At 44.9% G+C, this 18,976-nt stretch overlaps 1 protein-coding gene across 3 annotated transcripts in view; it reads right to left on the bottom strand.

Annotated features, from left to right (window-relative positions):
* Positions 1-634: 634 nt before the first annotated feature.
* Positions 635-18,976, bottom strand: part of LOC102202461 (MTSS I-BAR domain containing 1) — a 66,548-nt gene continuing 48,206 nt past the window's right edge. The window contains exons 4-15 of one of the 3 annotated variants that reach the window (XM_005752037.1): positions 16,738-16,822; positions 15,102-15,193; positions 14,894-14,968; positions 14,655-14,666; positions 8,200-8,357; positions 7,787-7,894; positions 7,420-7,517; positions 6,833-7,058; positions 5,647-5,724; positions 2,526-2,693; positions 2,229-2,385; positions 635-1,867 (exon numbers count right to left, since the gene is read on the bottom strand). In XM_005752037.1, the coding sequence (XP_005752094.1) occupies positions 1,215-1,867; positions 2,229-2,385; positions 2,526-2,693; positions 5,647-5,724; positions 6,833-7,058; positions 7,420-7,517; positions 7,787-7,894; positions 8,200-8,357; positions 14,655-14,666; positions 14,894-14,968; positions 15,102-15,193; positions 16,738-16,822 (1,910 nt within the window). In that variant the 3' untranslated portion in view covers positions 635-1,214. Of the gene's footprint in view, positions 1,868-2,228; positions 2,386-2,525; positions 2,694-4,092; positions 4,330-5,646; positions 5,725-6,832; positions 7,059-7,419; positions 7,518-7,786; positions 7,895-8,199; positions 8,358-14,654; positions 14,667-14,893; positions 14,969-15,101; positions 15,194-16,737; positions 16,823-18,976 lie in introns of all 3 variants that reach the window. The other 2 variants (XM_005752036.1, XM_005752038.1) reach the window with 2 other exon arrangements.

Genomic DNA, 18,976 nt, shown 5'->3' with positions numbered 1-18,976 from the left:
GTGGCCATGCTGCGTTGCTAATGGTGTTTCTGTATTTTTAAATTGCTCAAATTTCACAAAGTGCTTTTGACAAGCACAGAATCGCAGTGAGAGGAAATAAACCTCCAACGGCGCCTTGCAGTATTGTTTTCAGCTTAGAAATTCAGAGCCGGGACGTTGTTTGGACAGCAGCCTTAACCTCGAGTTGTTCCATCCAGAGTTCCTGATCCTCTCCTGCTGCCGGGGTTTTCTTATTCGGTTTAAGAGGCAAACAGATCATTTATACTGAGGCAAACTGAATACATGCAGGTCAGTCTACTGTAACAACAGAAAATCCTTAGTTGCGAATGGTTACACGCCACTCTTCAATACGCTGCCCTACATATACAAATCCTCTTTCAGGTGGTGTCCAAGTACAACTCTGTCAAACACCATACTCATGTTTGTACATAAAGAAAATCCAGCATTAAATATGTAAGTCGTATTCAGCACACAGGCTTTTGGCACCTTTAGTGGAAATGGGAGACTACGAGGGTGTAAAACATACAAACACATCAAAATAGAAATATGTACATACAAATAATGATTTGATCTTTCGAAAATATCCCATCACTCCTCCCAGCTCAGCGTCGTCTGTCTGAGAAGTGTTCTCTTCTTCTACCTTCACTTCTCCCCAACATTAGGATTTCATTTCATTTAAGCCTCTTTTTTCCTGCTACAAGGTCGACCTTGTCCAGGCGTCTCTCGGTCGTCAGGATGATCCCGTCTCCCTCGCTCTGTTATCGAAGTTGCCCTGAGGAAACGATCTCGGATCAGAGTTCCTGGCTCGGCCTCGCGCAGGAACTAGAACTGATTTTTAAAGGGAGATGTGCTTAAAGAGTCCAGTCAACACTTTGTGGAAAGTTTACTTAAAATTTCTCCGTATGCACCTGTGCAGGAGAGGCTGGAGGCGATCCCAGCTGACAATGGACTCGGTCTTTGTTTGATTTAAATGCAAATATTATTACTCTTTGGCCAAACTGAGAAAATGCACATTTTTTTGTAATCGCTGCTAAAAGACAAGATTTCTAAAATGATCCTCAATCAGAGTCTCTGGGCAACTTCCTCCTGTTACTGGCATCCATTTGATGTCATAGCTATTTGCTTTTACTTAGCATTAACCATTTTGTGTCCCTTCCAACAGTATTTTCAGCCAGGGACACAAAATGGCTCATGTCGAACCAACCTTCGCAGTCTCAGTGAATCATTGGTGCTGATCGGTCGTTGGTTGTCGTCTTCTTGAGCTTGACGCCTCGTCGGATGGCCACCAGAAAGTCCTCCACCTCAGCGTATTCTGTTTCCTCCAAGAGCTCTGGGAGGGGTCGACGCTCCCACTCTGATGACCGACCGCTGGGCTGTGGAGGTGGGGTTGGAGGATCCGATCCCTTGCCCATGTGCTGGATCTCCCAAGGGGCAGACTTTGGTGACAATGACCCGTTGCTGCCTGGTGACAGAGGAGTGGTGGCCGGGCTTAGCGGGGTCCGCGGGGTGTTGCCGTCTTCTGACGCTGCTTTGCTGGGGAATCCAGGGTGTTCAGGCACAGTGGGAGTCTTAACTGGGATCATGGGGGGCTTGATGGGGATGGGGCCCAGGTTGAGGCCCCCGGATGGTCGTCGCAAGTTGGGTTTGGAGGACGGTGTCCGTCTGATAGTAGCAACCCCCGGGGTGATTACAGCAGAGGGGTTGGAAGGCAGGCCAGCAGTGGAAGCAGGGCGTTTAGACTGAAACATGCGGCGGTAGGACTGGGTGATGTCGCTGTTCCTCGGGATGGTGGAGGATTTATCAAAGTCTGAGGACTGCTGCTCCACCTCCTGATCTGCTCCCACAGAGTAGTAGTCACAGTCCGATACTACAGAGACCAGGAGGGGGGAGAATTTAGCACGATAACAGAATTTGTTTGAATAGAGCAGAGTCAGCTGATGATCTCAAGCATTTCCCAGATATTATATAATTAAAGTCTTTTTAATTCACGTTAACTTTAATTAGATTTTTTCTGTTTAGAGTTTAGATCAGAGCGAGATTTGAGACGTTCAGAAGAGACACAACAGAAGTTTGTTTTTCAGTGATTCAATTCAGGCTTGTTTCTGGGTCCAGTGAACATTTGAATAAAGTTAGTGCTGAGCTTAGCAGCAACGCATCCTTTGCTGGACTTAAACTGTGAAGTAGTTTGTATTTAATTAATCTGGTGGGAGTAAGTTAAGTACGTTTACCCTGTGAGGAGATGGTGTCCTCTGAGCAGCAGGGTGTGTTGGTCTGGCTGCTGTAGCCGCTGGAGCCTTGCAGGGAATCTCTGCTGGAGCCGTGGATGTCCAGCTGGAGGCCGCGGGCCAGAGCTCTGGCCAGCTCCTCACGGGTCTCCCTGTCCACCTGTCAGACAGACACACACACACACGGGGGGGAATATGTGGATTATTGGGATTCGTCTGTCCAATCAGAATGCTCCCAGTTAGTCATGTGCCTTTCTATTCAAGGACTTGTTTGGCATTTTGCTGGTCATTGTGTCCGACCTTGGGGGATGATGAGGTATTGTTTCCTTTGCCCCTGTTTGGCTCCTCTCCTGGTGTGGTGACATCAGCACCCTGGTGGCTGCTGGGATCTGTAGTCTCTCTCCTGTCCTTGCTCCTCTTCAGGGTATTAACCATGGGCTGATCGTACGGGCCTGGTTTGGCCCAATCCTACACAGGAAGATATCATCAATAACAGTAAAGTATTTTAATTGATGATAATTGTTGTTAATTTTGTCCATTAGTCAAACGTCCAAATAGAAGCATGAACAGAGGGATGTTTCTTTTATAGAAATGACAAAAATGCTCATGTTTGCTGCTGTGAGCAAATATTTGGAAACTGTTGCAAGAACACCAGAGGTCTATGCAAGCAAACCAAACCATTTTATAGGCCGCACCTCAAAACACGCCTTTAAAAGTAGAAGCTATTATATAAAGTGTAAAAATGTAAACCACAGCCTTGCAGTTGGATGCCTCCACCTCCCAGTGAAGTTGGAGTTTACAACTCAGCCACAACATTAAAACCACACACAGGTGAAATGAATCGACGCTGATCGTTTACTTGCGTCCTGGTGTCCATAAGGATTGGACTTTATCGCATACCGCCCACCTAAACAAAAACCTCCAATGACACTCCCCAACGGCAGCTGCCTCCCCCATCAGGAGAGGATACGCCACAAGAACAAGTCATTGAGGAAAAGTCCTTATATCCCAAATCCAATCAGAACACCAGAGCAGACACCCTGTCCCACAGCCCAGAGGGCCGAAAGGACCAGACTGTCACCATCCCAGAGCCAGTCACCCCACAGAACACCCGCTGTGGTCCTTATAGGTCAGAGTTGTTTTAACAGCATAACAGGGACCTACACAAAATTAGTCAGATGTTTAATGTTGTGGTTGATTCGTACATATGTACAGAAGACTTTAAATGCATTTAGCATGTGGACAACAATTCAATTTGACATCTAAATAAACCCGTCGACAGAATGTGAGGAAACAGCTATGGCATCATGTTAAAGGCGTCTCTGTCCGGTGGGTGTTGCAGGACCGGGCTGCATTCTCAGCTTTATGAATGAAGAATCCGATTTGCCCCAAACACAACATGAAAAATGTCAGAATTATTCCAGCTTGCGTTATCACAACAAGGCTACAGGCTATGAAACACTGGATTAGAAGTTATGTACATTTGAAAGTAGAAGTAGTTCTCGGCTGAACAGCTAGGCTAATGCTTTTAGGTAAAATGCTGCCACCTGGTGGTGAGAGGAGTTTTGTAAAAAAGTACCTGAAAAATGGACAACCTGAAAACTCACACCTGTCACCAGCACAGGTAAGCAAGGCTCTCTGTATAGTGATAATCAATGTTGTTTTAAAGTTTACGTTTCAATTTTTAATCCTAAAGATAAGCAGGAATAAAATTAACAAAAATATCAGGTGAAATTGATCCTAAATTGAATTGACTGGAAAATGAGAAACTTTTGAGAGAATGAAGTGACATCAAGAAAGAAGAGAAAATAACACACAGATCAACTCAAAGAAAAGAGGAGGACATCGGGGAGAATGAGGATCAAACCTTCCAGGACGGGACTCTGGATGATGGGATCACTCCAAGCCCCGAGGGGCTGAGAGGCAGGAACTCTCCTGATTGGCCGCAGCCTGAGCGAGACCACGGCCACGTGGGTGAAACGGACGAACAGGAGGGCGAGGAGATGGGAGAGGTGGTGGTAGTGGTGGTGGGAGAGGAGTAGGAGAAGTATGAAGGGTGGAGGTGGGGGTCCTGGGCTCCGTGATGGTCAAAACCATTTGTCAACTGAATGTGAATGAATGAAGAAGCAGAAACAATTCAAAAATTAAAGATGACGCTCACGACCGAGGAGTGAAAACATGAGACATGAGCGCAAAAACAGGTGCTTCATGCAGCAGAAAAAGCAAATGTTTGGGCGGCAGTGAGGTCCCAGCATTCATACACCTCCAAACATCAAACATCCTGATTTATAGCACTGACGATTTCATCTGGAGTTTCTTTGAAGCAGATGATTTTTTCACTTTTTAATCAGCATTTTATTTCACTGGCCTTTCCCAGTTTCTGAGATTTTGCAAAACAATTATGAAAAGAATTTGCAGTCTTACAAAAATTCGCTTCAACTAACGCCACCCGAAATACTCCCGACACATTTGTATTTCACATTTATGCATCTTTAATTGCAACAGAGTAATTTTATTCTACGCTAAAGATACCTTTACTTAAGCCAATAACATCTCAGCAAATATAATGAAAGTCGATCTTTGTTGTGTTTTGTGTTTTGGCAATTTATCCATGTGAAGCCCCGCCGGAGGAGGACGAGAGCCCCGCATAAGTTCTGATAACCAACTAAATTATGAACCATCACTGGGGACCATATGGTGATGTTCATTAGGTTTCACTGCACGTTTCCTGTTTTAGTGACGTAGCTGAGATGTGCATCAAAGTCACTCAGTCCCAACTGTGCATTCACGAGTAAATCAAACATGTCGACTGAATATTGATTTTAAAAAGTTCAGAATAACTGTTTGCCTGAGAGCCTCATCATATGAATATCTCATATTCTGAACAGTTACCTGGTAAAATGACCAGGTAACCTGACCTCTTCACCCTGACACACACTGACCATAAACAGACCAGACTGGGATTTCTTTGGCTTTTGTAAATGTTTCTGTTTGACAAACCTGAGGGGAAACCTGTTTGTTTTTGGTCCCTTTATTGCTCACAGAGCTCGGTTCCCTTTACATGGGTTAATTAGACTGAGTGAGTAAATCTTTTAATCCATTTCACGGTGGAGTGAACATCGTGTGCTGTTCTTAGTTTTCAGGATGTTGATGATTATCAAGCTGCCAATCAAACCTGGAATATTTCTTCCTCCTCTGCCAACACTAGATTATATTTTAATTGTTCATTTATGCATTGCCAGTGTTGAGCACTGAATGTAATTGGATTTGTTAAGCAGCTGGAAACGTTTCTGTGCAGTCGGCTTTTTGTGCTTCATGAAGGCTCCCGTTCATATCACTCAAAAATAAAAGCTGACACACAACTCACCTGGAAAAACAAGAACAACAAAACACTAACACAATTGTGTGTCTACGTGTTCACCTGCTGCTGCCCAGAGCGTGGCTCGGGGTGTGAGGGTGAGGAAGAAGAGGAGTACGAGGAAGGCCCCACAGTGACAGACTGAGAGGGTGAAGCAGAGACGCACGACCGCAGCAGCGCCATGCAGAGTGCACACAGAGACAGCAGTTTGCAGGAAGCACAGAGGGAAGCCAAGAAAACAGATCAAAACACAGACACGAGAGAAAAGCAGAGGAAGCAGCAACAGGTTAGAACAGCAGGACAACCAGTGCTGGGGAGCATTAATGCACATGCAGTTTTCACATTTCTGCACGTCTAAAATGATTAAGACGGGTTTAAGTGCAGTGAAATTGGGTTAGGATGTGTTAGGAGGAGTGAATCTATGAAACATTTAATGAGAAGCTGTAATCTCCCAAACACTGATCCCAGGTCTTTGCTGAAAAAACATCAGCACCAGCAGACCGTGGACACCTTCATGCTCCGTCTTTGGATATTTAATTAATGTAAATTATTTTGGCACAGCACTAAAACTAAAATGATCGTATTTAAAATAGCTTAACTCGAGTAGTGCCTATGATGTGTTTTATATATAAATGTATATAAATGTATGTATATGCAGCTGGGTAGCGTAGTGGTAAGCAGGTGCTGCAGTTCCAATTCCCGCCTGAGGCGTCTCACAGCTAGAGCCAGGGGCGATATCATCACCTCCACCTGATTGGGCACCAGGATCGTTGAGTGCGAGAGGAACTGATCTTTATTTAAAATAAAGCCTGTGTAGGCTCGACAACGTAAACACTCACTAGTGTCTGTACCCTGAAGGTGCTTAACAAGACTGGATGCAGATGACGTCTGAATGAATGTCGTTGCTGTATATCCTGGTCTCGTTCAGGATTTTGTCATTTCTCCAACATGACGACGAGATTGACTTTTTTGTTTTTAAACAAGTAACAGCAAAAGATGATGATGTTGTTGTTATGAGTGTTAGACATGGCTCTAAATTTGACGATACCTCGAGTTTATAGATAGAAACCATCTTTCTGAGGTTACTGAGACACGCACACGCGACATGTGGCTTCCAGCTAACAAACACACCGCATCGTAGGAACTGGGGAACATCCGCAGACATCATAAACAGAACTCACTGGTTTATTTTTGGCGTCTGTTCTCAGTGAGTTGATGACTAAAAGCACTGAGCCGCGACTTTTGTTACCTGCAGGGTCTCTGGGGGCATCGGTGAAGGGGATTTGGACTGGTAGGCATCCTGAGAGATGAAGCCAGAGTCGTGTGAGGAGATTGAAGAGAGGCGGGCAGGTGTCTGCTGGGGCAGCACTGAGGAGGAAGAGGAGGAGGAGGCGCGATAACGGAAGTGGGAGGTCGGGGAGTGACAGTGTGAGCCGCTGGAGCGAGAGTCGCTGCTGTTCACGCTGTTCAGGCTGCTGTGGGCCGGACGGGAGGAGAGAAATGTCAGAAAGAAGGAAACCTGAGAAGCTCTGAAGTCATTCACTGATTTTCTGTTTTAAAATCTCAGCTCATCACATGAAAGAATAAACAATCAACCTGAAAAATGAGTCAGGCAGATGAAATATTCTGAGTAATAAGACATGACGGTAAAATAACATTTACTGGAGTTATTTCTCTTTGATAAATCAAAACTTTCAAAAGAATCGATGATTTTTAAAAAGCTGTAGTTCCACTTGTTAACCACAGAGAGGCAGCAGAGGACAGGCTCTCAGCAGACCACCTTATCTCCCTCTATTGTTGAGATAATAAGCAGCTGGCAGCAGCCACATAACTAACCTGCACATGCTGGACTTCCTGGATACGGTGGTGCTTGGTGACGAGGGAGGAGTTTGGTAGGACCAGGTGCACTCGGAGCCCTTCAGGTCTACGATTACCTGGAGAGAAAAAATGCTGTGAATCGTCTATGATGTTTCTGTGAAGGTGTCTGTGTGCGGTCAGGTCAAAGGAAGGCGTGTTTACTCCGTGTCGAGGTTACCACTGATCAGCGGGTAGAGTGAGTGGAGGTGTACTGAACGTGCTTAAATCAAAAACCCTTCTGAAATATTTTAATCGGTACAGAACGGGGCTGAAACTGAGACATTTATAACAGAGGACAAATCGTTCGATTGTGTGGTCACACGACCCCTCACAGCACCACGAGTACCTGCTCACTGGAAGCGGGCAGCTTGTGTGGGTCCATGGTTAGCATCTTCAGGTCGTCTGTCAGCGTCTGGAGGTGTGTAATCTCCCCCAGCATGGACATCTCCTCCTCCTGAGACACACAAACATTCATCAGCTGCAAATTCTACACAAAAAACAGCTTTGAGACTGACGTCATCACAGCAGCTGCTCCACAGGAGGTTTAAAGAGAGAGCTGCAGCACAGAAGGTGTAGGAGTTGATGTTCGTCAGAGATTTACATTTGGATTGGAGCTGCTGACGTCCAGCAAAGCATAAACATACAAATCTAAAGGGGCCAGGTGTTTTTTCAAAGGCTTGCAGAGTTTCTGCGTAACTGTAGTTAGAGCTCCAAACATCTTTCTGTGTTGTGCATAAACAGTTTGAATGCATCACTGACCACGACAGGCCGCAGCATGGACACGAAGCAGCAAAAGCGACTCCTCTCCTCCACCAGCGCTCTCCTCACCGCCTGCTTCTCCGTCTCCTCCAGCAGCAGGTACTTATCGCTGACGTCCTGCATGGCGCTGTCCAGCTGGGGCTGCAGGTCTCCACGGCCTGAACACAGACACGTGCACATACCTCGTTGCATCCAATTTCAACTAGAAACGGCAAGCAGACCCTCACAGCCACTTGCCAACCAGTTGGAGAATAGTCATTTTTCCCTAGTGACCAGTTGCCAACTGGTCTCTAGACCTGTGAATGGGTGCAAAAGCTACAGAACAAAAAGTTTGAATTGGGCCTGCTTTGTTCCAAAGTTTGTGCCCGTCACTAAAACACATTCTCGTTTACAGTGGGGGATGGGCACAAGGTAAAACCTCCTGTGGAAATCAAGCAATGAAGAAAAGAAGAAATGGCAAACATTCTGGAAAAATGCTGCCCTCTGCTGATGAAAGTTTTAGTCACAGGAAGTATCTTTAAGGCATAAAATAGCATAAAAAGAAAGGAAATGGGGACTATTTGCAATAAAAAGTAACTAAAAATCAAAACGATACACAAAAAAAGAAAAAGTTGTCTTTCAAAATGCTGATTTAAACTTTTAAACTTAAGCAGCCACCCAAAGGTAACACCAGAGTTTTCTAAATCTCTCTCTCTTGCAGACCTACACATGAGCAGACGAACCGTTTCTGTGGCGTTAACAAAATGCAATCACTTCAGTCCATCTTGGCTCAGATCAACAAACTCACACAGAACTAAAGAGGAGGCAGCCTCACAGCTGCAGCCAGATTATCAGCCATCTGTGAAATCCAATTCTCACTGAACAGAACTTTAGCTACAAAGAGCAGAGCCTGCTCTGAAACTACGATCACTCAGTGGCTTCAAAAACAACAGCCAGAGCCTCCCACAAACCATTAACCACATTAAAGTCTCAAACAAGTATTTTCTCTCTGGCGATCAGTCAGCTGGAAACAAACAACCACTGGAATCCCACTGAAAACACACCACACATTAATAATGTTTGCCATTTTGAAATTACATTGCTGCTTTTATGAAATGCTTCTGGTTTATTTTTTAACTCTGTCCAAATGTCTCAACTCTCCCTTACTCCAAGTCTTTACTAAAGCGGTTTCATACACAGAAGATTAAACTGATTTCACGTGTCGACACGGCCGTTGCGACATGAGTCGGATGAGCTGGAGTCTGTATCTGCTTTAATATCATCTCCCACAGCGACTGTAATTGGATTAGTTAATTTACTTTGTGACACAGAGCAAAGCTGAACTATTTTTACATTGTTTCATTGACTGATCGAGAGCAGCTATTGTGGGCGTGGGTTTCCCGGAGCGCTGAATATGTCGAGTGTTTGGGGATCTTAGCACGCTACACGTTAATTCTGGTAAATTCATATGTTCCAATTGGAAATGTGGAAATGTTGAACAGGAGTATAAGGCGACTTAGATCATCCCTGGTGAGTCATTACTACATCCAGGCATATTTTACTCTTTTCTTCCATTTGCCCGCGTACTACGAAACAGGATTCAGGGCTTAGCGAAGGAACTTCAGGTTTCACCCTGTGATTTCCATCTTATGAAGAAAGTTCACAACTTATGCTGCAGACCTGACATCTCCAGATCTACTGACCAAACGATTCTCTGAAAAACAGCATCAGGTCTTTACTTTCACTGATAGGAATAATATAAAAAAAGAATTGCAGAGTCTTAAATGCAGCTTTATTCCTTCTTTATTTGGCTGTTGGCTGAAAGCAAGTTTAGAACCATTTTTGACAATGAGTATAGCGGCACAGATCGGAAACAGGCCACCCGGGTCTCCCAAGGCTGTTAAGTTAATATTTCTGCACTGCTGTATTATAACATGTAATGAATGCATTGTGCAATACTGAATTCTTTCCTTGCTGGTTTCATCAGCCCACAGCTACACTTTAGAGGATGTTAGCTTGTCAACAGCTGCTTTGGTGTCTTCTGTTAGTGATGGATCTGAAATGTTTCAGCTTCTTGCTGAAATATGCAAGAAGTTACCCAAGCACACTGCTTTAAGACGACTTCCTGTCATGTCCAGAGAACAGCTTTTAAACCGTTATGTGGCATGACATGAATCATTACCATGGATGCAAGTTTATTTTGATTCCTCAGACTGTCCTGCTTCCTTAAACACTCGCTGGAGAACAAAATCTGAGTTAATCCATCAACAACGAGCCCCCCTCCAAAATGCACCCTGCACCCCCAATTCGTTAAAACCACGGACAGTGCCATGAACCGCTTGCAGCCGAGGCCCACAGCGGCAGAGAGCAGGCAGACCAACGTGATTACTCAGTCTTTTCTTGACTTTGCTGTCGTGAAAATACGACATGACAGAGCAGACTGAAAAATGCCTGCAGCAATTTTCTAAACCTCAAAGCGACGTTCACTTTTGTGTGACGAGATCACATTTAATCAGCTAATTTCACTCCTAACAACTGCTGTCTTTCCCCCTTCACATGGTGCTCTGGGGTTCAGTTTCTCCTCTTTAAAGCGATCGTTTGGTAATCTCATCTTCTGGATTTGAGGACAGACATAAACATGCAATTAAAGTTCCTCATTCCTCCAGCGAGATCCGAGGCCGGCTTCTGTGGTCGGGCTGATAGACGGGAGAACGCGCGCCGTCTCTCTGTAAGAATTTTCCAAGCACAGGCTTCAGTGATAAAGAGGAAAGAAATGGTGAAGACTTGCTTCCAGAAATGTGAACGTAATTCCAGGTTTCCCACAGAATTCAAACAAACAGGATGTCTTGGGCAGAACATCGCTCTTATGTTCTTGTTTATCTCACGATCGCCTCCTTTCTTGTCTAAATCGAGACATTTCTGAATGCTTTCTTTTCTCCTCATCCTCGTGTCCTCTGTTGACCTTTGCGTAGCCTTTTCGATACAGGTCAAACTGAGAAGACCCACAATCCCAAGACAACAGATTTTTTTGCAAGCTTGTGCACTCCAAAGGATTGGACAACATGGAGTTCCACTGTAATGCAATCAGGGGTCTGCGTGAGAACGTTGCATTTACCAAACCCAATAACCTAACCGGTTCATGGTCTTTCTGTCCTCTCGCCCCTCGTTAGTCGCTGCAGATGGCTGTCCCTCCCTGAACCTGGATCTGAGGTCTCTTCCTGTTAAAAGGGAGTTTTTGCCGTCGCCAAGACATCGCCTGGTCATTGGGGTTCTCTCTCTCGCTCTCTCATTGTAGGATCTTACTTTCTCTGATTTTTAAGATTCCTTCGGATAATTGTTATTGGGAACTGATGCAATAATAATTCAAATCTTAATGCGATGAGTTTAAATACCTGGAGTCAAACACCCAAAGCAAAAGGTCAATGCACAAGAGTGCAGGCAAGGTGGAGTGGGTGGAGACAATTGCCCAGGTGTCTCTTGGAAATTAGATTTAAATCTCATCACAAATCACTTTTCACCTGGATAAATAAAGAATGAGAGTAAAAGGGAAGATTTACAAGATGCTAGTGACATAAAAAAAAAATGACAGGAGACAGAGCTGAAGATGTCAAGACTTTCATTGGCATTGAGCAGCTGAGGTTGAGCAGCTGAGGTTGAGCAGCTGAGGTTGAGCAGCTGAGGTTGAGCAGCTGAGGTTGAGCAGCTGAGGTTGAGCAGCTGAGGTTGAGCAGCTCAGGTTGAGCAGCTCAGGTTGAGCAGCTCAGGTTGAGCAGCTCAGGTTGAGCAGCTCAGGTTGAGCAGCTCAGGTTGAGCAGTTTGGAGAGGCAAGGCTGAGGTGGTTTGGACATGTGCAGAGAAGAGATAGTGGACATACTGGGCAAAGGATGTTGAAGATGGAAGCAAGAAAATAGGAAGACCTCAGAGGAGGTTCATGGATGTAGTGAAGGGGGCCATGCAGAGGGTTAGTGTAGGGGGAGATGGAGGAATATGATCTGCGGTGGTGACCCTTCAACGAAGTAGCTCTGTTGTACCCTGGATACCTGCAGTTGCTAGGTTTTTAATTTTTTTTAGACACACACACACACACACGCACACACGCACACACGCGCACACACACACACACACACACGAATTTAAAAGGGACATGAAGACAAACTGGTGCAAACTGTCAGCTACAAAACTGGATTTTCAAACTCCAGCAACTCCAGGATCCCATGTGATACTTTAATAAAATCTATAGAGGACCATAACACCCAATTAAATTCAGCACTACATGGTGGTGTCTATGATGGGGTACTGGAGCTCACCTCACACATGACCCACCGCTTTAGACCAGCTGTGCTGTTTCCAGCTTCGCATCAACAGTTTCTTTCACCTTTTCCTGTTTAAACTCGATCCATTCCGAGTTCCCGTGCTCAAAGCCAGCGCTATAAATAAAAAAACCTTTCTTAAGGTGGTTTCCCTCAATCTGTTTCTCATAATATTAACTCTTACTCAGAGCTTTCCCTTCATTTTCCAGTCTCCTGTCATTACATTCATTTCATTCCAGAACAAGTTCCTCCACCTCTTTTTTTCCTTCCTTGAAACTTCTCCATGTCCTCTTCCCTCGTGACATCCACTCCAGTGCAGAGGGAGTTTCCTCTCGTGCAGTAATAACAGGCTGGGAGGACCTGAGGACTGAAGCAGTCTGACCACATCTGAGGTTCCTCTGGGGTCAACCCTGGTTCCTGTTTGTTTTGTCTTAGAAGCTCAATTCAAAGCTGGAAACCATCGAGTCCTTTGTTGGCAGCAACAACGAGCTTTTGTTTCCAGTCATAATAAGGCTCGTTTCAGTGCGATTGCTCAGACTGGGACTACTTGTTCTAAAAGCAGAGCCTGTTTTGGTGTTTACTCGTAGTCCTTTGGAGTTCAGCGGGCAGAGTGAATAAGTAATATTGCCACATCACATTCCTGTAATTCCACTGGACTTCATGCTATCCTAAAAGTTATTTTAGAACAATTTAGTCAAGTCAGCGGTCATGCTATCAGCTCTAAGAGCCTGCAAATAAGAGGTTTACTCTGCATTAACAGCCTGACCCTGGAGGAGCATCATCTACAACTGTGAATGATCAAAAAAATATCCTGATATCACTGCATTTAGACAGACCACTGATATCGGCTGTGTTATAGCTCTCATCATCTACAATGATCCTCATCGATCTCTGCTCTCTCAAGTTTGAGGTCCTCGGTTGAAATCGCAGTCTGCACAGGTAACGGGGCTTTACACAGGATTCAGCACGTACTGTGTTCACTGCTGTTAGATGGAGCTGAAGAGGGCGTTGCTAACGTGGACCTCCAGGTTGTTATCTGAAAATAGCATCAGCGTGGAAGCATGCCCGAGAAGACGATGCTGAACAGGAGCTCAGTTCATTTTACATTAATAAGGGCTTTTGGTCTTTATGGAGCTGTTTTCCAAACTTTTTTATCACACCTCAAACATGCTGGATAACCTCAGCAGCTCTGTCAGCGTCCGTTCATCCGCCCGCCCTCTTCTACTTATCTGAAGTCAAGTCATGGTGGCGGCACCCTAAGCAAACTTTCCAGTTCCCTCTGGGGGTTCCCAAAGCATTCCTATTCCAGATGAGATAAGTAATCTATTCAGCCCGAGCCACCTTAACTGGCTCATTTTGACGCTGCAGGAGCGACAGCTCTACTCCTCCGGATTCCTCCAGATGTTCGAGCTCATCGCCCTATCGCTAAGCCCGAGCCCACCCACCCTTCAGATGAAACTAAGGACGTTTTCACACCTGTAGTCTGTTTACTCTGAATCCGAATCAGCTGAGGCGTCACAACATGACTCTTTCAGTCATTACCCAGACTTTGTGACCAGAGGTGAAGAGTCGATGGACGGGTAAATCGAACGGTGCACCTTTGAGCAACGCTCTCTTCACAGTGGCTTCACCAATCCAATGCTCTCCGACTTCCCATCGCATGTGAAGAAGATTCCAAGATGTTTGAACTCCCTTGCTTGACTGAGCCTCTCCACAACCCCAAACATTTGGTGCTGACCCTGTCGTGTGCTGCGTTCGGGGCAGAGTCACACTGGTTGACACGGTTTTACTGAACGAGCCATGAAAATATTTCCTTTGAAGACTCTCGTTCGGTGTGCCTCTAGTCTTTGTTGTGTGAGTCACACAAACATCTAAACAGCGTGGGAACATGTTTCAGCCGACCGAAGTGGGCTGGATGTCAAACTCAAACTGAGCTGGAGGTGTCAGAGTGCGACTGTCTCATATTCACCATGTTGATATATTCACAACCCTCTAAGCTCGCCCTCTGGATTATCGTGGAAAACTTTAACACACTTTTTTTATTATTGAAATATTAAAACCACTCAGACTAAACATTGGAGAAGTAAAAATGGAAAACACCAGTCGCCTGAGCCTTTTGCATTATTGAGAAGAGCTAGAAAGGTGGATAGATGGGTGTGTACTTACCGAAAACATCAGCTGGACGAGCAAAGCATGATGGAACGCCAAAGGAAACACATAAAAACATGATATTAGCTTTTACATCTGCACATTACTCCATGCCAGTTACACCCTATAAAACAACTACTGATTGAATTTTCCCACAAATACCACAAAGTGTTTAATTTAAACAGTTTCAAGTTGCAGCAAAATATCGCAGCCCCTCAGCCGCAGTTTTTTATGCAGTGAACCCGCACGTGACAAACCTTTCTTAGCTTTCTTCTGCAGCTTTAGAGTGTCTGATGATCTCTTCTTGATCTCCTGACGGGCTTTCTTGTACTCTGGAAAACGCACACAAACACGATGTGAATGCAAACAGCGTGTGAAGTTCGAGATGCATGTAGAGGTTTTGTGTGTGTGTGTGTGTGTGTGTGTGTGTGTGTGTGTGTGTGTGTGTGTGTGTGTGTATGAAACCTTTGGCATGGTCTTTATCCAGAGTGTTGGCGACTCTTTTCCACTCCTCCATCTGCTCCTGTAGAGGGTTGATCAGACAGTCCAGAAACACCCTGAAAGCGCACACACACACACACACACACACACACACGCACACACACGCACGCACGCACACCACGTATGGTTAAAGCTGTTCCTTTTGCAGACAAAAACAAAGACCACACAACACAAATCAAATTAAAGATGAAGGCCGGATTAAATCTGTGGGGAATTAATGCAGATGTGTGTGTGAGCATCATTAGCAGAGTGATTAGCTGCAGCGGTTTCTTCCTAACAGAACTGACGCACGTGCAGAAATCAAAGGACTTGATATTTTTAAGCATACAGATCAGATTTAAGTGTGCATACAGCATCCGGAGCATGCATGAGCCTCTCTGCCTCCGTTGGGGCTCGATCACCAGTAAACTGGTGCATGGAGATCATTCCCAGGATGCCACTTCTAAGAAGTTTGGATTTACCAATAATTTGACACAAGCATATGTATTCAGTTTCTTGAATGAAGAAGAGAGCTGATTCATAAAGCAGTTTGTAAGAGGATTTATTCTGAGGTCATTTTTCCATTTAGTAATTAAAGGCTGACAGAGATCAGGAGCCATTAGATATTATGAGGTCATATTTACTGGGATTTACATGAGCTGCTGTGCATATGTCCAGCATTAAAAGGAAGTCCAACACTAGTTTCACTCCTGTGTTTCCCCCTGGTCATCTGCACACCAGCAGCAGCCTCACAGTCTCAGAAATGTTGGTCTAGAATAAATACTGTGATTACAAGTAGAGAATAAAAACCCTGAAAAGGGACCAATTAGCTTTCATTCCCAAGTTAAATGACTGCTGAGGTCACGGCCACTTATTTAAGATTTATCAGCCTGATACTGTATAATGTGACAATAAGAGGATTTTACATCCCATGTGGCCAGGAAACACCTCCCCACCGAGGAGCTGGAGGGGGGAGGTGGTTGGGTGAAGGGCATCTGGGACGCTTTGCTTAGCCATATAGAAAATAACTGGATGTCTGCCGTGACACATCATACTTTATTAACAGAGGTGAACCCTGCATCCTCCTGCTACTGCATCCCTATTCACAGAGTCAGCTGGAGGTCCCATCTTACAGCTTCAATCTCTCAGACTCTCTGCTTTCATACGGGTGGAGTTAATGGACTCATGCAGCGAAGGCAAAATGAAAAAGAGGAAGGCTGATTTTGATCAGGAGGAGCGGTAGGTGAGGTTTACAGGCTCTTGGAAAGAAAGCTGGTGAAAGGATGTGGTCACAGCAGGACTGACTGGGGCTGATACTGCACTCTGCGGTCACGTGGATGTAAAACATGAGTGATGAAGAGTGTAAGGAGGATTCGTAAAAGCAGAAAGAAGGCGGCACAAAGATGGACGAGGGTGTATTTATAAAAACGATCTGGATAATTATTTTCAGCCACGATGATGTCATTAGATTGAGTCAGAGACTGATGGACCAGGGTGGAGGATCTAAAAGCTGAGGCAGGCAGAGGAGCAGGTTGCCATGGAGAACTGGGAGGACAGGCCACTCCTGTTCATCTGACACACACACACACACACACACACACACACACACAGATCTACCCACATGGAGAACTGGCGTAGTTTGGCCTCGATGCTGCGATGCCTCATGCACATCCTGGTGAGGGCTGAACCGATGTCCCGGGTCCCCCCTGAAAGCAAACACACAGACACAGAGGACAATCTGTCAGTCAGACCGGGAGCTGCTGATCACTGGAAGACTTTCAACATGATGCAAACTCACAACTAAAATCACCCTTGCAGCTCTTGCACTTGTAAATCCTGTGTTTCTGCCTATCATCTATTTATTTAACCTCTAAATAAGCTGAAACAGGTTTTCCTCCAAATAAGAAACCTTATCAATACCATAGACGCTCACATGCAACTTTATTAGCTACAAACCTTCACCTGCTCGAAAAGTCAGTTACAGCGACTCGATGAATTTAGGCGTAATCAAGACAAGCGGCTAAAGTTCAGACTGAGCATCAGGATGTTAAAGGAAGGTGATTTAAAGGACTGAACGTTGTTGTTGGTGTCGGACAGGTTGGTCTGAGTATTTCAGAAACTGATGACTTTCCCCTCATAACCATCTCTAAGGTTTAAAAAACAGAAAATATCCTGTGAGCTGCAGTTTCCCTGGGAGCAAATGCCTTGTTGATACCAGAAGACAGAAGTGAAAGGTCAGGCTGCTTTGAGTTGATAAGAAGCAACAGCGAGTCAAATACTGACCAGTGAAAACTGAGGTGTGCAGAAGAGCGTCTGAAAACGCACAACACGTCGCACCTTAGAGCAGATTGGCTATAGCACAGAGACCACACCGAGCGCCGCTGCTCTCAGCTAACAACAGGAAACTGAGGATACAATTCTCACAGACTCAACAGACGACTGAAGAATCACCGCCTGGTCTCATGAGTCTTGATCCTGCTGCAACATTTTGATGGTAGATCCATCATGCCTTATATTGGTGGTTCTGGCTCCTGCTGGTGGTGTAATGGGAACACTTCTTTTGGCACAGGTTCTGCCCTTCAGTACCAACACAGTATCATTTAAATGCCCCAGGCTGTCTGAGTACTCAGTGTACCCAGTGCCTGCTTCCAGCAGGATAACGCGCTGTGTCACAGAGTTCATCTCATAATGGTTTCTTGAACATGACCTTCACAGTCACCAGATCTCAATCCAATCGAGCACCTTCGAGGCAGGAACAGGAGATTCACATGATGGATGCAACTGACAGATCTGCAGCAGCTGTGTGATTCTGTCACGTGGTTTTAGACCAGAATATCTTACATGTTTCCAGCACCTTGTTGAATCTATGCCATGATAAATTCAGGTCATTCTGATGGCAAACACAGGTCCAATCCAGCACCAGACCCTAAGGAAGCGCCCAGTGAGTGTAGCAAGTAATAAACCCTTAATAGATTATAGTAAAAACATGCAACCACCATCCTCAACATAACAGGTAAACACAAACCACAAGCTTTGACAAGCTATAACTTATCCTGTTTATAATCAGCAGGGATGCTAAATGTGTACAAACAGAATTATTCCCCTTACCTAAGATAGCAAAAACAACTGATGAATACAACACTTGTATGTCATCAGCTTGTGTTATATGGAGCAAATCTCTAGGAGAATGTAAACACACACACACACACACACACACCCTGTCGAAATGACTGAACTGCAGAGCACTCGTACTTCTGTGTGGGTCTGACATTAGATCTGCACAGCATCAAAAATACATCCAAATGTGAGCCCTTCCACTCATGTACAGCTGTGATTTTCTTATCATTGGAGTCTGCTAGAGTAGCTTTACATGATCCAGAATTCAGAATAATCCTTTTTTAATCTCACACTGGACCTTGTTGCGGTTCATCCTCTGATCAGTGCAAATCCACAGAAAGGCTAACGTCCTCAAAGTCACCCAGGTGAACATTCATGAGAGTCTAGAGACGTGCCGAGCTGCAATCTACACCACCATCACAGCCACGCTGCATTAGCTGCTACAAGCTAAGGGAAACTCCTGCATTTGACTCTTTGCACTTCTACAAATGATGACTTGGATAACATTTAGTGTGAGCACACAACAACACCGGATTTCTTCATCAGCTTACTTGGTAGAAAGCTTGTTCCAAGTATCTTGGACTGGCTGACATTCTTCTGTGAATTTAAGCCGAGTCAGAGTTCGCTGTTACTTTGTGTAATCTGAGATGTTATTAAATGACAAAGAAGGTAGCTGCACCTTCTCCCACACAGCCACTCGATAAACAAACCCATGAAAACATGAGCTAAATAAATATCCTTCT

The sequence above is a fragment of the Pundamilia nyererei genome, unplaced genomic scaffold (genome assembly GCF_000239375.1).
Source record: "Pundamilia nyererei isolate P.nyererei 1_Seehausen unplaced genomic scaffold, PunNye1.0 scaffold00340, whole genome shotgun sequence".
Lineage (NCBI taxonomy): Eukaryota > Metazoa > Chordata > Actinopteri > Cichliformes > Cichlidae > Pundamilia > Pundamilia nyererei.
This window is presented reverse-complemented; position numbering and strand designations above follow the sequence as displayed.